This window comes from Mugil cephalus, chromosome 11, assembly GCF_022458985.1.
Source record: "Mugil cephalus isolate CIBA_MC_2020 chromosome 11, CIBA_Mcephalus_1.1, whole genome shotgun sequence".
Taxonomy (NCBI): Eukaryota; Metazoa; Chordata; class Actinopteri; order Mugiliformes; family Mugilidae; genus Mugil; species Mugil cephalus.
This window is the reverse complement of record NC_061780.1, coordinates 13,097,743-13,118,704: the sequence shown is the minus strand read 5'-3', so window position 1 is coordinate 13,118,704 and position 20,962 is coordinate 13,097,743. Positions and strand designations below refer to the sequence as shown.

At 45.3% G+C, this 20,962-nt stretch overlaps 2 protein-coding genes across 7 annotated transcripts in view; both read right to left on the bottom strand.

Annotated features, from left to right (window-relative positions):
• Window positions 1-295: 295 nt before the first annotated feature.
• On the bottom strand, window positions 296-3,121 carry LOC125016554 (endothelin-2). The gene is made up of 5 exons (XM_047599097.1): window positions 3,003-3,121; window positions 2,257-2,413; window positions 1,883-1,996; window positions 1,105-1,158; window positions 296-1,006 (listed from the first exon to the last, which is right to left on the bottom strand). Exons 1-5 carry the CDS (start codon window positions 3,058-3,060, stop codon window positions 916-918), a joined length of 474 nt encoding a protein of 157 aa, XP_047455053.1. The 5' UTR covers window positions 3,061-3,121; the 3' UTR covers window positions 296-915.
• Window positions 3,122-7,747: 4,626 nt separating this feature from the next.
• Window positions 7,748-20,962, bottom strand: part of LOC125016243 (transcription factor HIVEP3) — a 37,141-nt gene continuing 23,926 nt past the window's right edge. For all 6 annotated transcript variants that reach the window (XM_047598593.1, XM_047598592.1, XM_047598591.1 and 3 more), the window contains 8 exons: window positions 16,572-18,896; window positions 15,977-16,260; window positions 13,777-15,825; window positions 13,530-13,678; window positions 10,467-10,642; window positions 10,197-10,298; window positions 8,847-9,514; window positions 7,748-8,656 (listed from right to left, as the gene is read on the bottom strand). In XM_047598593.1, the coding sequence (XP_047454549.1) occupies window positions 7,997-8,656; window positions 8,847-9,514; window positions 10,197-10,298; window positions 10,467-10,642; window positions 13,530-13,678; window positions 13,777-15,825; window positions 15,977-16,260; window positions 16,572-18,552 (6,069 nt within the window). In that variant the 5' untranslated portion in view covers window positions 18,553-18,896 and the 3' untranslated portion in view covers window positions 7,748-7,996. The remainder of the gene's footprint in view (window positions 8,657-8,846; window positions 9,515-10,196; window positions 10,299-10,466; window positions 10,643-13,529; window positions 13,679-13,776; window positions 15,826-15,976; window positions 16,261-16,571; window positions 18,897-20,962) is intronic.

Here is a 20,962-nt window from a genome sequence, read left to right as displayed (position 1 = left end):
TTACAAAGCGCTGCATTCTTTCCACAGATCCCTATGATAACACAGGCGGCGCTGCCTTTGAATAGCATGTAAACTTATTACCGATGTGAGCCGTGAATTCCTGGAGCATTCATCCATGTCAGGCCTCCTTTTGAACCCAGAAATGTGTTTGCTTGTCACATAACTGACTCAAACAATTACACATGCCCCCTGAGAGGATTTATTATACTTGCGATTGCTCTTCCCCTGTTGATTCTTTACAGTGTTTGCTTTCCTGAAGCAATTAGACAGACAAAAAGACAAAAAACAAGATTGGTTCAGGTTTTATTATTTATTTATTTATTTTTTATCGGACACAGCACTCATTTACACAGAAACTTCTATTAATCTACAAAACTTAAAACTTATATTTAACATGTCACCAAAGTTAAGTTAAAATCCCTCATATATGGTCCCGGTAAAGGTCATTTTGTGTGATTACAATAAACAACAAATCTGTCAATATATCATAGTAATAGAATAATAAATACAAAATCAAACTGAATATGATGAAAATTCCTCTGCTTTTATGCGCAGTCTTTCTTTCCTTTCCATTCCTTTCCATACATCCTTCTCAGTCGATCCTGCCCTGGCTTATGACACCAGTACAGTTTGCGAAGACTCTCACAGACCAGACAGCCCGAGTCAAACATTAACCCGATAACGGCTTCAATCAGTTCTGATCCTCCAGCTCTGTTTCAGTTATGTGTCTGCAGAAGTCCATAAAGGTTTCCGCCTCCTGTCCGCTGGCACAAACAGACGTCGTTGTGGTGCATCGGCCGCCCAGCGTCGGACAGGTCTTTCAGCAGCCCTTTGTTTAGCTCCTCTCTAGCCAAGGAGTGTAATTTGTTCAGGTGCTCGCCTCTCTCTTTCTCTCTGCCTCAGCAGCCGCACAGTTTAGCGAGTGCTCTTCCCCTTGGCCCCAGAGGACTGGTTTGCCTTGGAGTGACGTGCGTCCAGAGCTCTCTTTGACCTGCGGGCTACGGTTCTGTGGGAGAGAAAATCAGCCAGTGACTAAAAATGAAACCAAAGCGAAGCAGCCAAGTGTAAAGAGTTGTGTCTTTTGTCGCGTTTTTCAAAGCTCACCTGAGGATGCTGAGAATGTGGCGTTGCTGGCTCTTCACAGGCTTGATTTCCGGGCTGCAAACAAAGAAACAATAAAGTTACCAAAGAGATTCCTCTGACCGGAGTTAACTCTATAATCATACTGACTGGGCCCCATTAAATTTTTTTTTTTTTTTACAGATGCTGTTGTTAAAAAAAAACAAAAAACACCTCGCTTGCATAAAAGCATTTAAAATGACCTCTTTTTAACACTTGCTGTAACCTAAAAAACTCGTTCTCATAAACTCTTATCTTTACAGGCCCACTAAATGGTTTATGTTATACCGTCACCCAGTCAGCCAGTCAGCACTTTGATTGTTTTTTGTTTGTGTGGATGTCTGTCTCATACGGACTCTCCACTCTTTACCCTGTCACTCACTGGCAAGCTGACCACACCAAGGACCGAGGATTGTGACACTGCATATTTGTCTGTCATTTACTCTTGACTCGACTTTTCATTGCCTGCACGGGAGTCCTAAACGCTTCACACACTTCACTCCTCAGAGCCAGTAAACCTGTGTGAACTTTGCGCACTGAAGTTACTCCCTCGGGTCTCGGCACTGTACTGTTTTGAAGATCACACCCATGGACAAGTAAGACTAGTGACACACAGAAACGAGGCTAATAATAGCTCCCACCCCCAGTGGGCAATAATAGCTGCCTTTACAAACAAAATATGCCAACTTACGAAAGCCTCTGACTTAAACGCTTAAACGCTCGACAGTGAGACTTTTCACGAGAAGCTCGGGCCTCGACTCACCTGAGGTGGCAGAAGCCGGTGCAGGTTTGGTCGCCAGGATTGGCGCAGGTGCAGCGTCCAATGGACCTTTTGCGTCTCGTCAAAGGACTGCCCAGACCATAAACTGTTGTCTTACTGCCAGGAGAAGAACACAAACTCAGTGTCAAGCCCATGATATAAACACTCTTCAGACTTTGCTCTTTAATACTGCATCACCAACCATTTAATTATACAAGGGTAATGATAGCAAGGTTATTCTGAACTCAGGAGGTAACATGTTGTCTTTTGCGCTGCCTTTCCGTTCGTTCTGACCAACAATGATGTGATGCTTCTCAAAATTTCAGTCATGCTTTATGTGTCCAGACATGTCTGTTGTCTCTGTGCTTCATTCTCACCCGGGTGTGTTGACCCAGATGATATCCAGGTGGCAGAAGTAGTGGCACTCTGAGTCCAGAAGGTTGCTGCACGCGCAGCGCTTGGTCCTCACAGGATGTGCTGCAATGCTGTCGGCGGCCTCAACGTCCAGCTGTTTCATCACCGGTAAACCCAGACCTAGCCAGAGACAAAGACAAATGAGCCAAATATATCAACTACTACTGGAATGAAACAGCCCGTTAGTAGCACCACAGCTTTCATTCATAAAAATCAATTAAACTCAAAGCGTTTCGTGGTCATTTGCAATGAACAGCTCTATTTATACAGTACACTGCATATCTATACTGTATCGATATATCTATTGTTGGTCGTGGCATAATAACGAGGGCAGCCAAAAAAAACTGTAAAATCCAAAGTGCTCACAGTCGACTCCCACACCCCTCCCGCCTTAACTGTGTGTCAACCTTGAGTAACACAAAAAAGAAAGATAAAGACGGAGATAAAACAAGCAGCAGTTCAATAAATGGATCCTATTATATTTCACATGTATTTCCAGCCACAACATGTAGAGGATGTGCACCAGCATGTGGGGACAACTTATGTGTGACTGAGACCGATGCCAGTGTACACACGAGTCCCCGAACAAAAACGAGATTGTTCCTATCTTGGTGGCTGAAAAACTTTCACCTCAGCTCATATTTCAGTTGCAAGAATATAAAGCACTTTTTGTTTAGGATTTATTCTGTTAAAAAAAAAAGGGACTTACCTTCCTGTACTGAAGCCCAAAGCGTGACGAGTAGAAGAATGCTGCTATGAGAAGACATGGTAGATGGATGAGGCTCCTCAGTGGAACTGGTACAGCTGTGCTTTGAATGAGCTGCTGCTGTTCTGAAGGTGTCTTGAACTCAGTGTCAGTTTTTATGCCGCCTCTCACTGATGTCACGGAGAAAGCTCCGCCCACATGTGCACCTCATGGAGCTGCAGTATACAACCCCAGGGTGTTCAAATCTGTGACAGATTCCAAGCATATCTGCTGCTTTGTAGGGCTTCTGTAACAAGACAAAAGTCAATCAGGGATTGCACCTGCTCACTGCAGAGACACATACTGTCTCTGCAGTTTGCTGAGTTGGAGTTGGAGAGGGACATGAGGTCTCAGGAAGTCTTTGACAGTTTATCCAGTGCATTGGAGCAGAGACATGGCCGGCGATAAGCACTTAAAAAAAATAATTGAACAATGGATCACCATAGGAAAACACGTGGGAAGAGATTAGAGGGCAGATGCAGCGATATGCTTGTAAGCGATGGAGTTATTCTAAAGCCTGTTGGATTTCTGGGGGAAGCTTCTGCAGCGGAACAAATTAGTGAATGAAAGGTTAACCACAGATGTCCAGATACAGAAATCCCCGGAGGGATTCTCTTTCCAAATTTCCATTTTAAGCAAATGTGTCACATGTGTCACATGTGTCACATGCAGTGATCGGCATACAGCACGGAAATGTAATACCTGCAGCACTGCTTCAGCTTTATTAATTAAATTCACCAGCTGGCCAAAAAAAAAATAAACAAACAAACAAACAAAAAAACAGTCTCCAAATTAAGGATTATTCTTAACTTCTGAAAGTGTAAACAAGCAGCTGTTTGCAAATAAATCTGAGGTATCCGCTTAAAAGGTGATGATATTACTGAGCTGTTGCAACAGGCTTTCCCTAACGGTCGACGTGACATGTGATTTTGTTTCTGAAATTTGACTAAATTGACACTTCCATGATGAGCGGAGAGGACTAAGACTCAGATAAAGCACGCAGGCAGCAGAATAAACCCACGTGATGGCATCCCACACAGATAACAGGCAAATGAAGACCTTCACCATGGAAATACAGTGGACACATGAGATCATCCCCAAGTTCTCAGAAGACGACTGATGATCCTTTTCTCCTGGGCCTGAACGGGAAGACTCTGGCTACGATTCGATGCTGCAGTTCACTGGCGTGGCTTGCTCCTCCAGTGGCAACACGAGCGTGTGAAGGAGGCGGCGGTTTGGGGAAGAAAATTGTTTGTTTGACAGCTGGATGTGTAACCACCTCGCAGGATCAGCTGTTTGTTGACTAAGGGCAGGTGAAACTTTCCACGACACCCGACACCTGAACATTTATAACAAGGGGACAGCGGTTATCCTCCACGACAGAGAAAATATGCAGCACAAAGAAGAGGGGGAGGAGGAGGGGGGGAGTTTTAAGAGGCAAAAGTGGACAGTGAGGACAAGAACACGTCAGACGAACTAAATCACTGACTCGGATGATCTCATTGCACAACAGCGTGACTTTTAAAACTCATTCATACACGATGTGGACTTTGAGTACACACCTCACCTCCTCCCAAATCTGATACATAATCTTTAAGACGACCAGAAGGGGATGGTGATTTTTCTCTTGTATAAAGGTTGTGGGACATGTTACATGACTACATGACCCGATTGTATGCATTTTTCACATTCTTGCACTGCAGGTTATAATATTCAGTTGCCTCAGGAGCACAGATGTTGCCCCCCCCCCCCCATCCTCCCCATCAGAGGCGATCGTCCCGTCGCATTAGGCAGCCTCATCGCCGGAGGAACAGTGAGTGGAAACTACTATTAGAGTGCGTCTTTACACTGACCCACTCCTCTCAAGTCTATTTAATGGACACTGTTTGTTTTTAATTAGAAGTACATCCTCCTGAGGTGTTCCACTGACCCCCCCACACGGCCTCCGTTCTCAGCACGTCCATGTTTTTGGAGGGAGGAGGGAGAAGCATCACACAGGCTGTTTTCGATATCTAAAAATAAAAGTGTCGCCTCTCGTTGCCCGTTTTGTAACGCTCAGTCTGATTCACTAAATCTTTCGAGGACTTTATTTTTTTTACTGCGCCTGAGTGAGCTTTGTATAATCCTGGTTTTGCTGTGTCGTTTGACACTGTTGTGTAAAAGTGAGAGTGAGTCTGAGGGAGTGCTGAGACCTGAGTGTTTATGTGTATATTGTTTTATGTGGCTAATATAGCCTGACATTTGCCCACAGTTGCATGTGCCACTGTGTGCTAAACATGCAATAAAGATGAGAAATCCATATAGATGATCACAGTTCCTACTCCTGTTAATGTGAGTTCACGTTAAGCTGGATATAATAAGACGAAGTGTTTCTCAAAGGCGTGTGTCACATGTTGATGCTAAAACTGAAAACTGAAAACTGAAAGTGAAGGGAACCGCGCTAAAGACGTACATTTTCTATAGTCATGATTCTCACAATGACTTGCAATTTCTTCGAATACGCTTGTGAAACAGGTAATTGGCGTAATAAAGCAGTTCTGCACTAAATCTGTTCAGTTTGTGATGAAACAGCATAACAACGGTTCAACTCTTGGATCAGTTTGGAGGAAGCAGTTTGTGTTGCTGTTGAACAGTATCAAATTAAACACAAAAGTGTTTCTGTTATTTTGCCCACTCACTAAAATGACAACAACATAGTTAAATCAACAGCTGTTTCCCAAACCTACGTCTGAGGTTGGGGACATCTAGTGGTAAAGGCTTGAACATTACACTTCTGGACCTGGATTTTCGTGTGGATGTTACTTAGACATGCGCCATCCCAGAGCAATGACAATCCCTGATGGCAGCAGCCATCCTCTAGAAAAACAACACCAAAAAAAAAAACCTGGTCTCCAAATTCACTAGATCCCAAACTGATCAAGTATCTGTGGGATGAAATGGAACGAGCCTGATCCACAGAGACTTCTCCCCTCAACCCATAGGACCTGAAGGCCCCCACTAACAACATCCTATCGCCACAGGACACTCCCAGAATGATCATTGTCTGATGAGTCACAATTGTTTCATCCTACCTGAACATCCACTGATATGTTCAGCATTTCTCTCCAGCAGTGGTGGTGGAAAGGAACTAACTGCTCATGCTTATTCTTCGACTTTTTGGTCGGTATACTTCTGCTTCACATCTTTAGCTACTTTTAAAGTAAAACAACAACAAAAAAAAAAAAATACAACACGCAATAAACATTTTTTTTTAAGACAATGGAGGGGGTCCAGTCTTTTTAAACAGCAGTGAGTCTTCAGGACTGAACAACTTGTTATTTCCATAAATGTTCAAATGATCCACGACATCAATACTTTTATGGGGGGAATAAAGCCCCAATTATGAAAATAGATTGTGAACTACTTTTCTTCTTTCTGCAACTTCACCTCCAGAAATTACAACATCTTCACTGTACTCACCGACGCCTCGGTATTAAAAATCAAATGGCACCATTTATAAGAATATATAAAAAATAATTTAACTACACTTTGCTGCTGTTCCCTATGTGCTTTTCTTAAGTGGGGCCTCTCATGCAGGAATTATACTCGTACTGTAGTAATATTTCTTTTCTCTACTTTTAATTCACTGAAGGATATTCCATCATTGTGCTCCCCCACCATCATCAAAACAAACAAAAAAAAATCTCTTGGCCTTAAACTTTAACATTTTGACAAAACAATTTTCGTTTCCTAAAAAGCAGCAACAAAGCATATCACAAATTCCCACCAAGGTACAAGATAAGTACAACTAGCGCAAATAACCACACAATACAGAGCATTAAGATAGTGTTTAGTTTAACCCCTTCATAGAGGTTTATAGGTAGAATAGATGTTTTCTGGTCCCCTGGTGCAGATGATTGTGTTATAATGAAATGGAAGAAAGGCACGGGCTCAAGGGAGTACGGTGCATTGTTTTTTTTTTTTATTTCTTCAATGACTAGAAATTTTGCTGTGTGAAATCTGCAGGGCACTTGATCTTCTGGTACCAGCCAAACTCAAACTCTCACCTTTATCACCAGTTCAAGTTACAAGAACATCATGAGAAAAGACACACGGATGTAACAAAAAAAGTCTCTTTTTTTTTACCATTAACAAAAAGTCAATAAAAAACAACATTGATCATTGTCATCAAATAACAATAAATAAGGAGCGCTCTTCCCTGTACAGACATATATTCTAATCTAAAATCTTTTGTAATAAAAATAGAACTTCAGTGCATTTCCTTTGACACGTTTCTGCTGCTCCTTCCGTATCTCCGCGATGGGACTCTCAGCTACCCTGGCATTAAAGCGAAGGCGTTTAGAACAAAAACAATCAAAACACCAAACACTAACCCTCCTGAAGAACGAAAAAAAAAAATATATATAAAAATTTCACAGCCTTCTCTTCGTCTATCTGTACTGTACACACAACCCTGGACAGAAAAGGCACGAGTAACTACCATTTGAGTAATACTGGACAAACAAAAATGGAATTATAATTGATGAAAGATTTTGGTCATTTACAAATTTATTCATATTCCTTTTGCGTATATTTAAACAGACATTAAGATTACCTGTATCAATATAGATACAGGATGGATATATTTATGTATATATATATATATAATATATATATATATATATATATATATATATATATATATATATATATATATATGTATATATATGTATATATATATGTATATATATATATATATATATATATATATATAAGTTATATATATAGATTTACAGGAACATTATTTTCACAAAGAAAAAAGTGCATTTTTATAACAAACCTGAATATTGCCAAAGAACGAACATTTAAGTTAACAATTGTATTGAAAACTGTATAAAAACAAAGCAATAAAAAACAAGACTAGTGTAGCAACCAATAAAGCAAAATGGGATGCGAGGTGCATCAAGGTGTAGACACTGTTAAGTGCTCTGGTCTGTTCTTTCTGAGTCTCCTTCAGCGCCTCCCTCCACCGGACCACCGCCAGGCGGTGGCGCCTCCCTCTCCGGCTGCTGTCCACTGACACGCGGGGCTACAGGGACGGCTAGACTGAGGGGTGCTCTCGAGGGACTGTCTCTGGCGCAGTGTTCGGTGGTCTCAGTCGCAGACCTGTGGCCGTGGACGGAGCTGTGTGAGCTGCCATATTGCTTTGAGTCTGTAGTCTCCGACTCTGGTTTGGAAAAAGTTAGTGCTGTGCTAAGACCGCGGCGTCCTGACTGGCTGGTTCCTGCTGCCTGCTGCTCTGGCCAGTGGTCTCCAGGAGTCCTAAGCCCCTGAGTCCTGGGGGTCCCGCCCCAGTGTGATTCAAACCTGGCCAGCGACGGCCCCTCCAGGGGGGGTGATGTTGGGGACGAGGGGGTGGCTGGGTGGGACCTCGGTCTGGCCTGTACCATTTGGATCCCTCCGATTGGGATCATCAGATAGGGGACCTTGGCTTGTTGGGAGTGCATGGGAAGATGGCTGAAGATGTTTTCTGCTGTCTGGTGGCCAGGGTAGCCCTCACAGGTAGAAAGTCGAAAAGCAGGTGGAAACAAGCTGCTCTGAGACGGCGTCGGCCTCCCTCCTGCTGTACCGCCTTTCTCCTGTAGGTGGAGCAAAGACTTCATTATTGATGAACTTGTTCCGAGAGAACACAAAGTACAGTACACTGAGATCTCGAGGAGAGGAAAGTGCAGAGAAAATATGTGTGCGCGATGTTTGTCAGTTTAAACGTCTTTGCACAAATACATCATTACTCTGTACCAGTGCACTACAAACCGAAAAGAGACTCACCGGTCTGACATGACTACCCTTTGTGCTGGGGCTCTCCCAGGGGAGGTAACCAGGGGCTCTGTGCTGCACCCCCACTGGCGAGGGAGGGGTCCGAACTTGGGCCGACCGGTAGCAGCTGGGTGAAATAACACGAAGAGGAGAAACAGGTCTTATGGGCGATGGTCCTCTCTCGGGGGAGGGCGAAACATGTCGACTGGGCGAGGACAGCTCGGCCCTGGGGGAGAGGCCGTGGATAGGTGGGGACAGCTCCAGACGGGGCGAGAGGCTGCGGCTGGGGGAACAGCTCTCACTGCTGGGGGAGAAGCCCCTCGGAGACGCCTTCCAGCCGCGCCGGGAGAACAGCGCCCTCCTGCTGCCGGGCGAGGCCGCTCGTCTGCCGGGCCACACCCCCCGCGGGGACGGCTCCTGGCCGGGGCTGTGGCTGGGGCCCGGGGCCTCGCGGTCAGGAGTGCCTTGGCGAGAGTGCTTGCTGCAGCTGGAGCGCCCCCCCGTTGACGGGTGCGTGTCTGACGAGCAGGAGGACGGCGGGTCGTCATGGGACGCGGACTCCTCTTCCTCGTCGTCGTCGTCGTCATCGTCGTTGTCGTCATCGTCGTCGGACTCCCCCACGTCGGAGAAGCGGTGTTCCTCCTGTTCCTCTGAGCCACACACACGCTCCTCACTGCCTCCTGTTTATGCAGAAAAACGCAGACGTCCTTTAAATTACATCCCTAAATATCCGTATTGTAAACCTCAAATCTGCACTGAATGTACAAGGTTGCGCCAAAGGAACGCATCCTGTATCCTTCTGACAAACTTCACCCACCATCAATCAAACTCATGTTATAAATAGACTGAGGGATGAAAAGGCTGGAATGTAATTGAATAGCACCATGCCTCTATTCACAAACTATCTCAACTGCCTTGTGAATGGAACGACAGTTTAAATGGCACGTCCTTGGCTGTGATGAGTGTAGTCAGTCAGCAAGAAAGAGAGGCGGCGAGGGGAGGGGTAGAAAGAGGAAGGTTGGGGTCGAGATCGTGAGGTGGCTGGCTTTGAGACTATTTTGTGGCAGACACAGGGTCGTTGTTAAAGGACAGCAACACATCCTTGAGAATAAAGGTAGAAAAACGTCAGACTGCAGCGACAGCACCAGGACTGCGTGGCATGCTGCGTATTCTTCCTTTATTTATCTTCCACTTTTTGATAATTCTCATGCAAGGCCAGAGGAAGGAGAACTGAACATTGGGTTTGCATTTGGCTGTCAGTGCACAGCAGCTTCTATTTTTCACAGGCAAAAGTTCATCCAGCGGTGGACCAACACTTCTCCACAGGAAATGCATGAGATGCTTCCCCTTCCCCCGACGTACCTGTTTCCTCGCTCTCAGGCTCGTCCAATGATGACTCAGATACCCCCATTGCCTGGCATTTTTTCCCATGAGCCTTTGACTTCATGTGTTTTGTAAGGTTTCCTATGAAGTAAAAGAAAAACAACAAAGAAAAGCTCACGGAAGACGCACTGAAAACAAGAAAATTGGGACATTACAATGGAAGAGGCAACATGTTGTCATGTAGATTTCACATTATATTATCTCAAAAGCTTAGGTATAGTTTTAATAACGTGTTAACTCTCATTTTACCTTTGGTTTTAAAGGCAAAGTTGCAGTGTTTACAAATGTAAGGGCGGACATCGGTGTGCGTTCTGATGTGTTTTTTCAGCATGCTAGGCTTCTTGCAGCGGATGCCACACTCTCCACATATGTACTTTCCCCTGCCACGACCTCTCACATAAACATAGTCTTCATTGGACTTGTACCTGCGACAAAGAGACAGATATAGAGAGGAGGCAGAAGATGAGAGAGAGGTAGAATTAAGAAACTAAATACCTAAATGCTTTCCTTCCTTCCAACATTTAATTTCGACTAAACCGAAATTTAAAGCGGCACTAATTTAATTTTGGGCCTCTAGAGGGCAATAAAACACGCAGAAAACCTCAAAATATTATCACCGATGTTACCATGGTGGATTTCCCCATCGAGTAGATACATATTTACGTTACAATTCATTTACATTTTTGCTCTGACCATTTATAGTTTTGCTCAAAGTCCAATATTCACTCTGCTACTAGCTTTATCCTGGTCTCTGACACCCACATAATATATCTGACTTGTTGGCTAAAGCTACATAGCTAAATGCACCATAATGTTGAGCATGATTTCATGTGGTGAAAGTAACACTCATGTGTGTGAAATTAGCACTCCTAAAGATGCCCCAAAGTCTGACAAGCTGAGGGTTATTACAAAGGGTCCAGTGCTGCGTCGCCATGATAACATTGCATTTAATCTGGTGTACTTGTGCAAATATTGATATGAGCCGCATTGACAGTAACAACAAATGTGGGCAGTTTGCTTGTGTAACACAAATATATGCACAAAATGTACAATAAACACACACGGAAGAAGAAACTGGGAAACAAAGCTTTCTTTATGTAGGCGGATCGGGGAAGCCCCACCAAAACCCTAGCAGCGCTGAGTCCCTTGGCTGTTCCCTCCACTACACCCTGGGAGCACAAAGAATACCAGCTATTCTGCTACGATCGGGTGGCGAAGCCAACAACAGCAGCAGCTAAAGAGAGGGAAGGGAAGCCTTGCGATGGCCAACAACCTGAAATAGATGCTACATCTAAAAATCAAGCAACATATTTTGGTCTTGTCTATAAAAAACTTAATTTATGTGCAATCCTGATGTTTACCAGAAAGTTATTTGCAGGCACCACAGACCACAGATATTTTATATCTGAATGAATTGTCGTCTACTAAAAAACTGCTCTGCTCTTGCGTCAAGTGAGGGGACTCACGCTCCATGGTATAGAATAATAAATATCCTGTGTGTGCGGTATTTAATAACAGGATGCACACCGAATCTACAAGAAACCAGACTGTGAATGCTCCCTATTGTACAACAGACCCGGCAACAGCAAGTCTTAACAAACTGTTACACAACAGCAAGAAAGTCTCAACAGTGACATTAGGCTGTATTCATTCAGGGGCTTGCTACTGTTTAACATGGCATGTACTTCTTGCCACAGCTAAAAATATCCACCCACATATCAGAGGAAAAAAACCCAAGGTAGAAATTTGCTTGTCGAGCATTAAATCAGCAGCGCGTTTCTTAGTATATTCAACCCACAATCTTGTTTTGTAGCTTTACAACAGCTGTGTTAGATTGCAATTGATTGTTCACAGTGCAAGTGATTGATAAATGCACTGATTTCCAAATCAGAAGTAAAGAACAATACAGAAACAATCACCACTGGACCAGTAAACAATGTGACTCATATGCAGTATGTTATTCAGGAGAACTGTCACCATGAAGGGACCGTCCATCAACTGCTGAGACATTTATTATAGAGAAGAAAATGTTTTTTCTATCTTTCTCTTGCATTCCTGCCTCTAAAAGACTGGACAAGGATGAAATCTGGCCGCTCACTGGGACCTAAACAAAGCTACAAGATGCATATTCATATAAGAGTCTCCTCCAGTACAAAATGCTGTGCGGCACATTATTTCAAAGTCTTAGCTATGGGGATAACGAGTGCTCAAGAAGTCAGGGTGCAGGCAATTCTGCTGTGTTCAAGAATAAGTAGCTGTGCTTATTTGCATGCATGGAGAAAATTCACAAGGACATCAAGGAGTGGAAATACACAGAGGGAGGACACAGAGGAGGTTGGACGGGAATGAAAGGAAAATAATACACAGGTAAGTGAAACTGGAAGAGCTGCCAGAGTGAAACCAGCAGCACGAGCAGAGGGAGGAGGGTGGTACAATGGAGACGGACAAGGGGAGGAAGGAGGAAAGCTGGGCTCGGTTTATGGATGAAAACGCACTTCCTGAATGTGAGGCTGCCAATGAAAAAGACTGGTAATTGGTGCTTTATCTAACATTGAGCATACAAATCCTTCGACCTCAGTCTGTGTACGCACAGACACTGGTGTACTGGCACACATGAATGCAAAAAAACATCCAAAAATATCTTTAATATTATCTCCCTAGAAGCTTAACAAAATATTTTCCATGCCAATCGAAAGGATTTACTGGAACTAACATTTTTTTTTCTGTGATAGCTTCAATGTGACCAGATCAATACAGAATCAGCTGCTGGGATCATTTTAGCTGTAAATTCAGTGAAGCTGGGGAAAACGACAGGCCGCCCTGGAAGAGATCACTCAGACATTTATAGAGAGCACTGTTACGGTCTAAAGAGAAACACATGTGCACAGTCTTGACTGCCATTCTGATGGCATGTCGATCGTTTCATACCATGCCTTTGTGTTTTCTCCATAACTTTTTGTAAGCACACAGTGATATTAATGAGTCTCACAAAGTGAAGTTGGAGACAACCTTTTCCCTTCCTCGCATACGCACACACACGTCTATCTCTCCAAATTAACACTTCTAACACGTAGGCGTTCATGCCAGCAGTGAGAGGAAAAAGCTTGGCTACAGGTACAAATGAAGTCCCTGAGGGCCCCTCGGCCTCCCATCTGTTCCTGTAAGTCTCTCTGTGCTCTTTGTCAGCGCTCCATAGTTTTGTTTGCTGTTTTGCTGTCATCAGGCATTAGTTTGAGGCAGACGTACCGGAGCAATGAAGCACTTTATTCACAAACTGAAGTGAAAGGTATGTATTTGAACAGGACTGCTCACCCTCCTTCAAAGATACGAACACGAGAAGGCTCGCTCTGTTTCGAGGTGGACGGTCCTTCCTCTTCTCTTGGTTCTTTATTTTCCTCCTTTTCATGCTGCTGCTGCTGATCCTTCACTTCGGCCAGTGTGCTGGGTGAGGTGGCATGTACCTACACTCAAGACACAGACAGAAAATATCAAAATAACTTCAAATAAAATGTTTGAAAAATGTTTAAATGCTGTGTATGTATATTATGTTTATGTTTACCTCTGACACAGATGGGGTCCTGCTGGTTGCAGGGGCCAAATTCCCTTTGGATGGCACAGGAGCTGTGGCCATGGTGTATGTCTCGGAGCTGTGCTTCTGTTTGGAGCACAGTAGAGACAAGGCTACCTTGGTGCTGAGGCCTGGCAAGTTGGGGTTGTGAGAACTGACGCTCCAGGTAGAATAAACGGAGGTGCGAGGATCACTCTGGGCAGACGGGTTGGGTTTGACATAATTCCGATAGCACCAGTTGACTGAGGTGGAAGTGTGGAGGCTGGGGAATGAAGGGGTACTTTGTCTCTCAACCCCCCCTAACACGCCTGGCACATCTTCCTTTTTTGTCTTATCAGATGATTCCTTCACCTCTCGCTGCTGCTCCTCCTCATCCTCCCTTTCTTGCCTATTACTTTTCCTTGATACTTGGTCCTGCACTCCCTCCACTTTCATAGATGTCACCTCTACACTCTCTGGTTGTTCCTTCTCTCTTTCTTCCAGTTTTTTCCAGGTGCCTTTACCTTCTTCTTCTTGTCTTACTTTCAATTCAGCATCCTCCTCCTCCTCCTCTTCTCCTGTTGTACGTTGGTCCCCCTCCTCTTTGACCCTTTTCTGGTGACGCTGGGCCTCTGTGCTGAGCTCCAGACTGGCTGCAGGAGAAAGCATACGTTTACTTCCTCCAGCTCCGAGTGAACCGAATCCCTCCCCAGAACCCGAGGCCAGCTCTTCTGGCAGAGACAGGGGAAGAAGCCTCTTGATGTCTGGGGAGGGGACCTTCAAGTAGGTCCTTCGCAGCCTGTCCTGCTCTACCTGGCGCATAATGACCATGGCTGTGCAACAAGGTGGTTCCTGTGAATGGGTGGAAGCCAGAATCTGAGACAGGGTGGTATACATGGCACTGGCATAGGTAGGTATATGAGTCTGGAGGCGCACTGGCACCACAAGGGACACTACTGGTGTAAGCTGTGCCAAGCATGTGGCGATGAGCGGCCGTGGTTGTTGATAGGACACCGTTATAAGAGAAGGATGTGTAAGGACAGAAGCCATGGAGGACATGGGTGGTCTGCTCTCTGTGCTGGGAGGGGAAAGAACATGGGTGCTCACTCTTGGAGTAACAGGCAAGTACAAACCCTGGCTAGCTCTAGTCCTGGAAGAGATTTGGAGGGGGACCAAAGGAGGAAGATGACGAAGCGGTAATCCCAACCGTTCTGCTATGTGAATCTGTCCAGGATGTATCTGTAGAGGTGGAGATCGTGTGTGTGAATGTAGAAAGGCTCTGTGAATGATTTGGGTGGAGAATGCTTCAGATATGGCTGTGGTGACTGGTAGTAGCTGAGATAGTGATCCTAGGGGAAATGCTTGCTGGCCTCTGGGCTGAAAAGGGAGCAGATCCTGAGAGGAGGGTGGAAAGGTTTGTGGCGGTGATGGCTGCAAAGCCTTTCCTGTGGTTTCCTGGCTGAACTGGGAGCTTCCCCCAGAGGAGTAGAAGTCAGGATGGTTGGAGTGGGAAGGACCAGGCTTTGGACTTTCCTCTCTGGATAAGTGACTCAAGCTGCCCCCTACCTCCTGCTCAGGTTCCCCTAAGGTGGCATGCTTAACAAGAAGACACTTTCTCCTTTCTTTCCAGGAGGATGAAGACTGCTGAGGGGACAGGGATCCATAGTCAAATGACTTACTCCTGGTCTCTGGGATCTGCTCTGTTTGCTGAGGGCTAGCTGGGGTCTGCTCAGAGGCAGAGCGCCTCATCTCCTTGTGGCTTTGGTGGGGTTGATAAGAAGCAGAGGGCACCATCAGCATCTGGGAACTTTGGCTACTGGAGGCCCTGGCTGCCGGGTCTGATCTTGCTGTGTCCTCAAAAGAAGCAGAAAAGCTTGAGATGTTGCTTTCTTGACTGGGACTGCGTGGCAGAGACAGGGACTCAAAGCTTGACTCCCCAGAGGACTGAGCAGCTTCTGCCAGACGAAGTCTTTTCTTCTTTGGTGGCAACTTTTCTGCAGGAAGCTGGGCAAGAGTCTGACTGCGCTGAGGCCATTGGAACTCCTCTACTCTCTCTGCCTCCTAGGACAGATAGATAGTTTATTAAAATATGAGAGACAATGAATGGTGACAAGCTCAAAGATTTAGTATGAAAGAAATAAAAAAATACCCACAAATGTTAAGGTATAAAAATACAATATTTAGCCAAATGGACCTTTAAATAATTATGTACCTTGGATGAGGATGCTATTACTGGGGGTGACACAGATGGCATATCAGCATCAGGCTCCACAGTAACAAGGATCTCTGGCACTTGGATGTTTGGCTGGCGGATGAGGCGAGATGTAGAGGGTGATGGTTTTGGCTCGGGTTGTTGTGTTTGCTGAATCTGTCTGAGGTCTGGTTCCTGACTTTCCATAGTCTCTTGTTTTTCAAAAGAGCTAGTGTGTTGGATGACAGACACACCCTTCCTGTCTTGCTGCTGCTGTTGGTTTGGCTCAGTCTGCAAAGTAACACCTAGGGAGAAACAGCAGAAAGAAAAAAACAAATTATCTCTCATTATTCTATATTGGTAAAGGGCTTCTGAATGATGGCATTTAGCTATTTATGGATTCCATATCCCTTGTCTACAGTGTGCTGTTATTGTACCCAGTAGCTTATCTGACATTCAGTAAAATGACGTAGATGTAGATATTGACTTGTTATGTCTTAGCTTTCCTTAGATTCAAGAATTTTATATGTTTAAAGAGCACAAATGTGTTAATGAACATATTTCCCGTAAAAGATAGTATCATAGTATGTATTAATATACAGATACATAGACAAACCTGAGAGGGCCTGTTCTGGTCTGCTTGGCACTGGAATGAGGCCTGCAGAGCTGCCTGACGTGGCTACAGATCCAGGACTGGGAGGATCCTCCTCCAGACTTTCCTCTTTCCTCCTCTTCCTCACAGCCATGGCCAGTGCTCGGAACTTGTAGTGCATCATCAGGGGGCGATCCTCCCTGCATGTTTTACTCGCATCCCCGCTTTCCTGTACTGGGCAAATCCGTCTGTGGGTCTCATAGCCGTCTCTGTGTTGGAAGCGGGTCCCACATGTTCCACATTCAAAAACACTAGGACTCTTTTGTGGTTCTTGCTGTTGCTGTGGCTGCCTAGTTGGTTCAGTGCCTCTGGTGGAGGGAGAGGTGGGACTGGCCTCCTCCAACATTAACTCAGCACCCAGGGGAACCTCTATGGCAGGCTGGCGCCTGAGCATACGTTGGGCATGGCCAACCCTCATCTCTGCTACCACTGCTTGCTGCTCATCAAAGGACTGGCAGAGGCGGTGGCCACCTCGGGGAGACATGGTGCCAGAGGTGAAGGACTCTCCTGGGGTGGTAGAAGTTGGCATTGAGTGGCTTCTAAGCAGAGGCACTGCTGACGGATCCTGGGTTCCCTGTGGATCTGTCTCAGGATTCTGGAGGTGTCTCAAACTACTGGAACCTGCAGTTTCCATTTTGGGATCAAATGCGTAGGGATCTTTAGGGGCTGAAAATTTGGGTGACTCCATACTACTCTTTCTGGACAGTGAGGAGCGTCTAGGCTTTACACTGTCAATCTCACTGGTGTCTACCACTGCTTCATTGATGGTGATTAGCTTGGTAATGTGTTCTATTACTTGGGTTTTGGGTACAGCAAAAGGAATGCCCTTCTCCTCTGTTCCTGAGGATGAGGAATGTGAAGAATGAGGCTGCTGCTGGTGGGGACTGCGCTGCTGTCCTCCGAGCCGTCCACATTTCCCTAAAATAATTTCTGCGTAGGTTTTGGCACTGGAACTTGGGGGGCTAACTTGGGACAGGTCAGTACTGCCTGATCCGGAGAAGTAGCCAGACTCTGTGCTGCCCTTACTACCAGGGCCTAGGGAAGAAGATGAAGTGGAAAGGGAGGAAGGAGGGTCATCTGGAGAAGTCATCGGGCCACGTTTCCTTTCACTAAGCCTAAGTGCAAGTCTTTGCTTGACAGCCTGGGAGTCCTCGGGCTTTTGGCTCTCCTCTGAGCCTTCCAGGCGCTCCTTACCTCCTTTCTTCTGCTGTCCAAGCATCTCCTTAGCAGAGGATTTTCGGTGCTGGCCTGTCTCTTCTTCAGACTCAGTGCTTTCCCCTTCTGTGTGTTCCCCTGGGTCTTCTCCAACCCCACTGCCCTCTGCTCCACTCAAACTGGGCTCATCACGACTGGATGCCAGACCTGCTTTAATGCGATGGGCATGTGACTTGCGGTGTTTGTACAGGTTGCTTTTAGTCTTGAAGGAAAAGCCACAGGGGGCACAAGGGTAAGGTCTTTCTCCTGTATGGGAGCGTATATGTTTCTGAAGAACACTTGGCTTGGCACATGGACGGCCACAGAAATTGCACACATATTTCCCTGGTTTTTGTGGTTTCTTCTCCCCTTTTCTGGGTGAGCTGACCCCTTCTAGGCCCTCTTGGCTTGAATGAGATGACTGCCCATGCTCACCCCGGGTGGAGGAAGTAGAGGGGAGGGATGAGGTTGATGGGGAAGCTGAAGAAAAGAAGCTGCCTCCTGAGGGACCTGCGGTGTCTGAATGCTGCCATGCTACTGCTTGCTGCTGCTGTAACCGAAGCAGAAGGTCAGAGCGTCTGGGTTGGCGATTCTGTAGGCGGCCCAAGGCTCTGTGCACAGGACGAGGATTAGGAGGCTGCTGGGGCTGTTGAGGTGGGCAAGATCCTAATGAAGATTCGCCTGTCGCATGCTGCTGCTCTTGCCTTCCAGAGCGCTCCCCATCAGCCGGACGGCTGGACTCAGCCTCCATAGAGTGGGGAGGAGGCCTTACAGACAAGTAACAGAGGGCTCTCTGAGCCTCATTGGTCTAACCGCATGGCAGGTCAGAGGCAGGGGAACATTGACCGACTGAGTTGTAAATCAAAATGGATGACCTTTTTCAGTGTGGGCCAAAAGTTATTCAAGAGGACCAAATGAGACATCATTAAAAACTTCCCCGGAGCTGCATGGATGCAGGTAAACATGGATCATCTCTCTGTACAAAGCAGCTCTGTTTTTGTCTGGACTCAGCCATTCTAACAGCCCTCTCAAGGTCTTTTCTGCATCTCCGTTGCTGGTTGTCAAGAGTGTTGCCCGTTCAGATTCTGAATGGGTCTAAAGAAAGATACAAAAAGAAAGGAAAGGCCTGGGTCACAAAAGTGGAAACATAACAATAAAAAATGATCACAAAGAGTTACAGCAAAGTCTTTAAAAAACATCTCCCAGATTGTATCTTCATACTTCCTTAAAAATCGAACATAAACAAAAGTTTTTTTCTGAAAACAGAAACAAGATGACAAAAGGGATCAAGATCAAGACCCTGCTCTGTGGATTGCAGTAAAAGTCCAATCTAGTTAGAGCATACAAAACACACCTTATGTTGACCTGGGCTTCTTGACAAACTAAAGATTTCCAGAGACAGAGAAGATGCACTGGAAGATAAAGAGGCCAAAATAATTAGCGTTTTATTATCAAGCAGACAAATAGCGCTACATTTCTTGGAAAAGTATTGAGTGGGGTCAGTGTTGCAATGAGAATATTTGCAAGATAATTGCATCAACAACAAATTATTGCTGTCATCCCTGCGAGATTTAACTCTTATTAAGACAAAAAGCAGTGCTTCACAAAAGGCACACTGTATAATGTTAGGCGATGTTCTGTTACTTCAGCATTTTAAAAAGAACCAATAATGTGAGCACACGCGCCTGATACTGTATGTGGAGACAATGAATAAGAATTTCTTCCTTAGACTCCTTAATTTCCATAGAATTTCTACTCATTTCAGACTCAGTTGACGTCTCGTCAAATCAGACACATTTGAATCACATCTGACCGATGACTGCCAAGTCAGAGAAGCTCCAGGTCAGCCAGGTAACATGTACAGCACAAGCACCAACACAGGAGACCACAGCGTCAGGGCAAGGAGTCAAAACAAATGTTGGAAATATAGCCTATGCTTATCTGATTTGGCAAGAAAGCTGAGGGTGGTAAATGGAGGGGGCTGTTTTTTGATGAATAACGGGACTTTCATGCCCCTGACACTCTGCTGCCACCAGGGTGCAGTGTTTATGAGGGACCAAGACAAAAGTGGTGGCTGTGCACAGTCTGTTGTGATTGAGTCTTGTAAAAACATTTATATAGATGGACCACACACACACAACTAGAAACTTTAAGAGAAGCCAAGTGCAGCTGATCACAAAGAGGTGACGATGAAATCTAATCTTTCACCAAGCTGTATGTTATGAAACATTTCCACTTGCTACGTATCCTGCACTCAGTCTCAACTGCAGACGTGGGATTCTTGTCCCACGGCCAATCAAAACATGCTGGGTGAATGGACAGGGCCAATCAAAACATTTTCACCAGGCAGTCATGAACAACTACTGACAGTGGCAGCACAGGCTCATCCAGAGGATCATTCACTGCCTCAGACACTGATACCGCTTGCAACTCGTGAACTCTGTTGGACTCTGCTCATTGATGGAGGACACCATGTATATTCATGCCACAGCTGTAGCTCCCTACCCTCTTCACCCTAATGATTCATGTTGATTCACCAAGAGAGAAAATTCCAAATCGGTGATCCAGTAGCTGGATAAACAGACCCAGCAGACGACTGTAGCTTAAGGTGCCAGTGGTGGCAGTTTTTTTATCGAATGAGCTCCACTTTGACTCTGCCCATATGTCTAGAAAAACACAGCACAGACCGCCTTCGTTAGAGTCGGCTTACAGTGGAATGAAAAGAAAGAGAATCACTCTTCCATTTGGAAACAACCTGACAGATTCTCGGCTCCATCTCCATGTTTCCCCACATCTGCTAAGGACCAATCATCTGTCCAGTGTGTGTTTCTCCACCCAGAGGAGGACTTTGATTACAGCAGTCTTTCACCGTCAACACTCAGCAATTATGCAGAATAACAAACCAAAACACCATTAAAATTCACTTCTCTTGTCCGCCACCTTCTTGGCTATATAGAAAGACTTTTGTATGGGGACACAGCTAAATGCTCTTCAGTATTGAGATGTTGTGCCAGAGGATCTCTCTAGAGCTATAAGTAGTTAGATCATGAGGAAATTAAGCTTTCAGTGCAGTTGTACATCAGACCCTGACTGCCGTACTTAAAAGACAACATATTAAGGTGACAACAAAAATAGATAAAGGGTTGAAGAAAACGAGTGAA

What these genes read in the sequence shown, in the direction of transcription:
- LOC125016554 (XM_047599097.1), bottom strand. Translation starts at nt 3,060, where the DNA reads ATGTCTTCTCATAGCAGCATTCTTCTACTCGTCACGCTTTGGGCTTCA. An exon ending in ATCTGGGTCAACACACCCGG is followed by an intron (nt 1,997 to 2,256) that starts GTGAGAATGAAG and finishes TTCTCCTGGCAG; the next exon opens with TAAGACAACAGTTTATGGTC. An exon ending in ACCGGCTTCTGCCACCTCAG is followed by an intron (nt 1,159 to 1,882) that starts GTGAGTCGAGGC and finishes CTTTGTTTGCAG; the next exon opens with CCCGGAAATCAAGCCTGTGA.